General features: G+C 49.5%; 1 protein-coding gene across 1 annotated transcript; it reads left to right on the top strand.

The window, feature by feature from the left end:
• The first annotated feature begins 2,203 nt into the window (after nt 1-2,203).
• LOC123105092 (uncharacterized) lies at nt 2,204-7,435 on the top strand. The gene is made up of 4 exons (XM_044527079.1): nt 2,204-2,656; nt 3,496-3,714; nt 3,835-4,561; nt 5,295-7,435. The coding sequence occupies exons 1-4, from the start codon at nt 2,219-2,221 to the stop codon at nt 7,190-7,192; spliced, it is 3,282 nt and encodes a 1,093-aa protein (XP_044383014.1). The 5' UTR covers nt 2,204-2,218; the 3' UTR covers nt 7,193-7,435.
• Nucleotides 7,436-7,820: the final 385 nt, after the last annotated feature.

The following is a 7,820-nucleotide window of genomic DNA, read 5'->3' on the forward strand; positions in this document are numbered from 1 at the left end:
TCGGCGGGGGGCGGCGGAGGGGCCTGTGGCGGCGCGGGATATGGGAACCCGGGCGGCGGCTGCACGTGGAGGGGCCCCTGGGCGGGCCGCGGCGGGGGAGACAGAGCGGTGGGCGGCGCACCGCCGTGGGTTCCGGCGGTGAGAGCTGTATGGGTGGCCCGGGCGCGCGACATCCGCATCCTCTTCTCCTCCAGCTTCAGGTACGCGACGATCTTGGGGAAGGTCGAGTTGGTGATGAGAGGGATGTTGGAGGCGGCGTTCCCGAAGTCTTCGTTCAGGCCGGCGATGAGAGTGCTGAGGAGGAGCTCGTCGGAGACCTTCTCGACGAGGTCACGGAGCTCGTCGACAAGCTTCTTGAGGCACATGCAATAATCGTCGACCGATGAGTCAAGCTGCTGGCACTCAAGAGAAACCTTGTGTTGAAGCGCGTTGTCGGTGAAGAGGCCGTTGAGCTTAATCCAAACGGCGTGAGCGTCATCATCGGCGGAGACCACCGTGTGGAAGAGGTCCTTCGAGATGGTGGTGTAGAACCAGCGGATAAGAGTGGCGTCGATGGACGTCCACTCCTCATCGTCCTCCATGAAGCGGGAGTCCATGGAGCCATCGATGTGATCCCGGAGATTGTACTCACGGAACACAAGGGAGAAGTACATCTTCCAGGCATAGTAGGTGGAGGTGAGTTGATCGAGGACGACGGGAACTCGAGCGAGGATATTGAGATCACGGATGACGACGGGATCGGGGCCGTCGAAGGGGTTGGTGCGGCGGCTGCGGATGGTACCGGTGAAATCGGGGGAGGCCATGGCGGGTTGCGGGCGGAAGCGCGAGGCGGCGGCGGCACACAGGGGGCGGCGGCGGCACGAAGTGGCGTCGGCGGCGTCGGTAGGAGTTAGGGTTAGGATCGTAGCTCTGATATCATGTTAGAAACGAATATTTTGGCAATGCAACTCGATGTATTGATCGATGCATAGCGCATGTATATATGGAGTACAAGATGGGCCACAACCTCAACTATACAATGACTAGAAGGTGGGTCGGACTATACAATATACATGCACAAACCATATATTCAACACTCTTGCCTTGAACCAAAAATAAAGTTGAAACCTTGTGATCGTTTTGGAGGTGAATGCAAGTGCAATTTTGTTTAACGTATATAAACACTTTGTGGGGGCAATCTAGTACTATACGTCTTTATTGTCACCTCGGATCCAGTCGAGCAGTTGGATACTAGTGCTTTGACAGTAAAAGGGTCCCGACTCCGGCAGTAGATCGCGGGACGTCCACCCCCGTCACGCCCACACACACACACACACACAAGTACGTACATGGCCACATTCAATTCGGTTGGAACGGCTCGGCTCGCACAACAACCAATGTACGTACCCCCAGAAGTATGTGCACGAATCAATGAATGAATACCGTAGTCCGTACCGTGCTCCACCACCGTGGGCGCCCACAGCAACTCGTCCCGTCGCATCCCGGGATTGTTCGTAGATGCCCGCAGTGAGTGAGTGAGTGGGAGTATTCACTATAGTTACTCAGATAACAGTAGAAATCAATCACCGTGGTGTGGCCAATTGCGAGGATTCGTGCCATAAATCTGGAAACCAAAGCAGTTTTGGGAGTACTGCCTGGCTGGTCCTACTTATTCAACTTGACACTAGTAGTAGTACTTGAAGCATGCCGGGGTGCGGTGGGCCACCTTGTCAGACGCCCTCCCTCTCACGGCCCCGATCCATATCTTCTTATCTTAGAGAGACGAGACGAGACGAGACGAGATTCTTAATTAATGCTTAATGGAGTAACAAGCACTCCATAACCTGACAACCGAGATCGCACCCAAGCACTTGTCCGAAAGAGACATCGCCCCTCTGCCGCAAGGCAGAAAAAAAGCCCGGAGCATCTCGACTGCAACTGCAAGTGCGAGAGAGAGAGAGAGGGGGACAGAGACAGAGAGATCTTTTTCTGAGATGAGAGAGAAAGATAGTGTATATTTTTGATAGGAGAGAGAGGGAGGGAGAGAGATTAGGTGGGATGAAGGAAGCAGCATCACGAGGAGAGAGAGAGAGAGGGGGAATAAAAGAGAAAGACCAACCGAGATGTCAACAAATCTGCTGTCCTTTGCACTAGTTTAGAGGGGAGAAGAAGGTGGTTCCATTCCATATTTCCATCCATCCAGAGAGAGGGGGGGTCGGGCCCGCATGGCAGCGCGCACATGACCGGACCGAACACAACAAAGCCCATCCGATTCCGATCCATCCAAAAGCAAATATATCAGGGGAAGAAGAGGAGAGGAGTGCAGAGCGCAGCCATTCCGTCCGTCCGGGGGTTCGCCCAAGACAAGAACCCACCAGTTCCGACCCTTCTCCCCCTCCTCCCTCCCTCCCTCCCTCCCTCCCTGGCCCATCCAATCCGGGTCCCGCCCAGATACGCCGCGATTCCGAGCGTCTCCGCCGTGGAATCCGCCGGAGAATTCCTTCATTGCTCGCCGCTTCCTCCTCCTCCTCCTCCTGGGTTCTTGCGCGGTGGGAGTCCGGGGAGTGGGAGGAGAGCCCGCCGTGCTCCCCGCGTCTCCGGCCCATGCTCGCAGCTCGGCGGGCCGCCGGTTCCTGTCTGCCGCGGTTCGGTGCCAGGAAGAATCTCTGAGGCCGAGGTAAAGTCTCGAGTTAATTTCGGCTTGGGTTGTTGCAGGAAAGATGCCATCTTTGCCGTCCATTTCCCGGGTCTTTAATGGCTTCCTCCGTTGCCTGTTTTGGTAAAAATCTCGTGGAGAAAAGGTCTCCCTTCTCGTAATTGAGTCGCCCTTCGATTTGCTTCTTGTCTCGAAGAAATTTCCTCGGTCGGACACGCCGGCGGCGAGCGGTTGAGCGATGATTGCATCTGTCCAGTATTGTTAGTCTTTTTCTTCGTAATCCGCGTCTGCTGCTGCCGCTGATGATTTGTACAGTACTTCTCGTGAATGAATCGGTTCTTGGTAGTACTACTAGGATTTGGTACTAGAATCGACATGGCTGGACTGTGGAGTACTACTAGGACTTGTCTCGTCTCCTTTATTCTTTCCCCCCTTCCCTACAAGTTGACGTCCAAACAGCCAGGGGATAATAATATCTCCTTTATTTCTCTTTATTATTATTATTTCCCTTGTTTCTTGGGATAATATCCGCTTAAAATCTGCCAATTATCCCTGAATTATCACCACTTGCTAACGAATAAATCTGCATGATCAGTTCGCTTGAGCTTTTCGTCATCCTCTGCGTGTAGGCTCGACCACCATCATTGCTCACTTTATACCAGGAAAAAAGGGCCGGTCGCTCATCAGTCATCGCCTTTTCTTCTGCTCTTTGTTTGTCAAAGCGATGAATAATGCGTGTTTGTCTTTTCGCGTAACTGACGCTGGTTCTGGACAAAGGCGTTATCATTTCTTTCTTCTTCTGCTGCTTTATGTGTGTAATGTAATGTAATTCACCTTTGATTCAATGTCCTGTTGAGCAGGTTGGAACAGCAATGGGGGCAAAGGTGGAGGTTGAAGGCTACAATCCTGGGCATTGCGCCATGGGGGATCTCCACGCAAGCGCGAATGGCTGGAGGTTTCCATACGAGGAGGAGACATCAAATGGCTTCGTGACGGCGGAGGCGGTCGGTTATTCGGAGTATGATAAAGAGATGTTCAGGCGCACAATGCTGGCGCATGAAGCTGTGTTTAGACAGCAGGTGCGCGTCCGCGATGACGTAAACGTCGATGCGGCAACACTTAGAGATGATTTCAGTTCCGCCTTGATATCTTCTGTATTTCTTGGCTTGGCTTGACAACAACCCTCTTGCTGTCTCCAGGTGTACGAATTGCATCGGGTTTACAGAGTACAGAGAGACCTGATGAAGCAGCATCAGAGCAGAGAAATGCATGCATGCTCAACACTGGAAGATGCATCGCACAGAGATTCACCGTCACAAATTCCACTGCATGGTGCAAACATGATTGGTGCTGCTGCTGTGAACAATGAGAAAAGCCAGTCGTCCAAGTTCCCCAGGGAGGGCAGTGTCCAGTCCTCGCCAAATGGATTTCCCTCAAGTGATGCTGCTCTACCCACCAAACAAGGCAGGTTTGACCTTGAGCTCCGAGCTGATCATTGTTTTGAAGATGACCATGCATCGGACAGTAAGCCTATAGATTTCCTTGGTGTATCATCGGATACAAAACATCCGAATGATGCCGGTGTCGCATTAGCTAGGGCGGAAGGCTTGGGGAGGTTCGGTCATAATAGTGCAACCTCCTTTCCGCCGAGTACAGGTAATCTTGTAGGCCACAATCACAATGTTGCTGACCTGAATAAGCCAACTCTGGGCCCATATATGGCCAGAACAAATGGGACAGTATCGGGAGGTCCTTCATATGCCCTGGAGAACTCTTGGCAGCAGTCTCCATGGAGATCAAGCACAACTAACTGCAGTTTCAATAAAGAATATTCCAAGGACAAGCGTATTCATGAAGCCACAAGCTCTAATTTCTTTGATGCAAGTTCCAGGATAAAACAGGAGGAGAAACCACTGATCGACAAAGGTAAACAGTTAGCTCCATTGTGCTTTAGTATTTTTTTTTTCTGGTTATGCTAGTTCTTTCTATATTTGCATTGTGAATATCTTGGCATATTTACCATATTAGTGGACCACAAATCAACTCAACACTATGGGTACGGGTTCGCTGAAAATTTGAAAGAAATGGGGCTGCCACGTAACATAACATGTAGGCCTGTAGGGTGAAGTGAATTTACAATATTCATACTAACTATAGTTGATAATATATTTGAACTAGCCCAATAGTGCGTGCTAATTTTATTTGTTACATGCAGAACTACATTTACTTAACTATGCATGTTTGACCATCAGGTTTCCCGCGCATTCTTTTGAATTCTCTTTCTTTTTTTGGTGCTGCACTTAATTGTGGTGTGAAGCCACGAACCCTTTCATAGCCTTTGAGTTTGTGTGTGTGTGGGTGGGGGGTTACCAATGGATAAGTGTTGTGTCCTGTAAGGCGTGACGTACCATTATAATCTTGGTTTATGTTTTGTTGCAGATTAGTTTTGTAACTATTGTACAGAATCAATCTGTTGGTCTGTAATAATCTAAAGTGAAGTACTGATGTGTGTGTTATGTGTTTAAGTGCAGTTTATGTCTTTTCTGGGTGGTGGGTGTACCATACTGTTTATATTGTGCTGCATTCTATTTTATTGCTAGGTACTTACAGTTGACTTGATCCATTGTAATAATCATTCTATTTTGTTCCAATTCTTCAGGGAAACGTGCCAGCAGCACAGGTTTTCTTGCACCCAGATGCAGTGGCATGGATCCACAAAAAATGTTCAGTGCTGCTGACAGGGGATCTGCAAGCAGTAACAAGTTTATTTACCAATGTCCGAATAGTTCACCCGGATGGTTTTCAGGAAGTCCTTTGGAAGCCTATGCTATCAATAATCTTCCTGGACATGACCATCTACGCTATACAAGTAGCACACTTGTTGCTCCAGTCACTTCTCTGCACATGGACCAACCTTCTGCCGCCTCTCGTGTTGGTTCTTGCATAGTAGACCCAAGGAGCTATAACATCAGTGCTGATGTCCAGTCATTTCCAAGTTTCAATGGATCTTCAACTGTCAATTCATATGCATGCTTCACTGCTGCGAACCAAAGCATTGGAACCTCATCATGTAATCTGAAAAAAATCAATAACTCAGATGGCAGCTATTCTGACGTTCCACTTGATTCATTGTCTGCATCACAACCACGGCATCAGACAAGAATTCCAAGTGACTTGGAGCAAAACAACAAGCTGATGTTTGGACACCCAACACGGCACTGTCATGAAGATCCTGATTTTGCAAATGGCAAGGGCAGAAAGAACTTTAATTTGAATGAAGCATTGTCTGATGGTCAAGAAGATATCGTTGTAGAGCAAGAAGGGGTGTGTGTAGGTGGTTTACAGCATATCAAAGTTGAGGGATCAGTATCTGGGATTTCTTGGCTCAGTAAGAAAGCTTCATGTGCTGATTCCACAGGTTTGGAGGAGCCAAGGAAGGTGTCTGAACATTCTTATGGGACTGCAGCGCTGATTAACATTAATGAAGATATAACGGGAGCAGCTCTCGCTCTATGCAATTTGCCAGATTCTGCTTCGACGTCTGTAGGTTGTGGAACTAAGAAGGATGGGTCTTGTGACAAGATCGGCGCTAGAACTCAAGAGAGTGCTGCATGTTTACCCCTTTCATGCCAGAAACCCATGCCTAGAGATGGGCAAGCTGCTGAGGGTGTCACCAATAAGAGTGGTGCTGCCGTCTGGAATTTTATTGATCTGAATGAAGATGCACCAAATGAAGATAACTCAGAGTCATCTGTAGTGTCAAGTGATTGCCATGTGACATCCTTACAGAACAACCATGCAAAGCCTAAGTTTCTGATTGATTTAGAAGTGCCAGCTTGCGAAGATGATGATGCTGCTACAGCTGCAGCAGAGAGCATTCTTGCGTTGTCGAGGGATGTGCCAGCCACTGCAGAGACACCTGATGATATGTTGCAGTGGTTTGCAGAGATCGCCATATCAAGCACCGACTACCATGCCGGGCAAGGGGAGGTCCAAGGCTGTGCCAATAATTCCAGTGATGATGATCCAGATTCATTCGAATCGCTGACACTGAAGCTTGAAGACATCAAGACTGATGAGTTGTGCAGCAGGCCACCGGCGCCCGCGATAACAACAAGTGATGAGCATACTGTCTCACCGGTGAACCTCCTGATGAAGCCGAAGAGAGGCCAGCAAAGGAAGCGTCGGCAGAAGCGTGACTTCCAGAAAGACATCCTGCCTAGCATCTCGTCGCTGTGCCGGCCTGAGATCATCGAAGACATTCAGCTCCTGGAGGGGCTGGTTCAGACGACTGGTGGATCCTGGGAGTCGAGCTTAACTAGGCGAAGGCGTACGAGGGGTAACAAGAAACCCAAGAAAAGGGTGCTGGACGCCGTAGAAGAGGAGGTCCAGGTCAGCGTAGAAGAAGAAGAGGTCCAGGTGAGCCCGCCCGCGAAACCTGACGCCGCGGGCATAGAAGGTGAAAGCAACATTGGCATGATCGGGTGGGGAAGAACGACGAGGCGGTGTTGCAGGACGAGATGCCCGTCGGGTATCACCATCGCCGCCGCATCCTGAACAAGCATTGGTGGCGCAATTGCGGTGAGTCGGCGATCACCCTGAAATGTGTTGTAGCTGGACTGGGTGTAAAAGTGTACATACTTGGTTGGCCAATTTGGACGGCCTCCCGTGCTCTTTTGGGTAGAAATTCGTTGGGGTACAATTTATCGATACATTCTTAGACGAAGTAGTTGATGATGAGACATTGGTGCGTAAACTTGTTCATCTTTGAAGGGGTATAGATGAGGATTCTGGTTTGTTTGTCCTTTTTTCTTCAGTACGTTATGCTAGGAGATGTTTTTCTTTTTTTACATGAAATGTGATTAGTGTTAGCTCGCTCATGTGTTGTGGGCAGCGAGATCGAATTGTCGCCGTGGCGCTGATGGGTTTGATGGGTTCGGAGGCTGGAGCTGATGTGGTGGGGCTGCACCTGCACGATAATGTGGTTGCCTGCATTGAGTACACGGCCGATATCAATATTTTCATGGCTCTTGCTGCCTGAAGTAAAGTCCTGGATGCTTGTTTTTATGGGCGCACCTGGACCTGGTTGCTGTGCAAACACTGCCTATTTATTTATTTTTTGCGCTTTTAAACACCACCATGTGGTATGCTAGCATCTGCCAACACAATAAGAGCATGTCTGTAA

This window comes from Triticum aestivum, chromosome 5A (genome assembly GCF_018294505.1).
Source record: "Triticum aestivum cultivar Chinese Spring chromosome 5A, IWGSC CS RefSeq v2.1, whole genome shotgun sequence".
Lineage (NCBI taxonomy): Eukaryota > Viridiplantae > Streptophyta > Magnoliopsida > Poales > Poaceae > Triticum > Triticum aestivum.

Excerpts from the sequence above, each read along its gene's own strand:
- LOC123105092 (XM_044527079.1), top strand. The coding sequence starts at position 2,219 with ATGACCGGACCGAACACAACAAAGCCCATCCGATTCCGATCCATCCAA. Across the intron at positions 3,715-3,834 it reads AAGCTGTGTTTAGACAGCAG|GTGTACGAATTGCATCGGGT; the intron begins GTGCGCGTCCGC and ends TGCTGTCTCCAG. Across the intron at positions 4,562-5,294 it reads GAAACCACTGATCGACAAAG|GGAAACGTGCCAGCAGCACA; the intron begins GTAAACAGTTAG and ends CCAATTCTTCAG.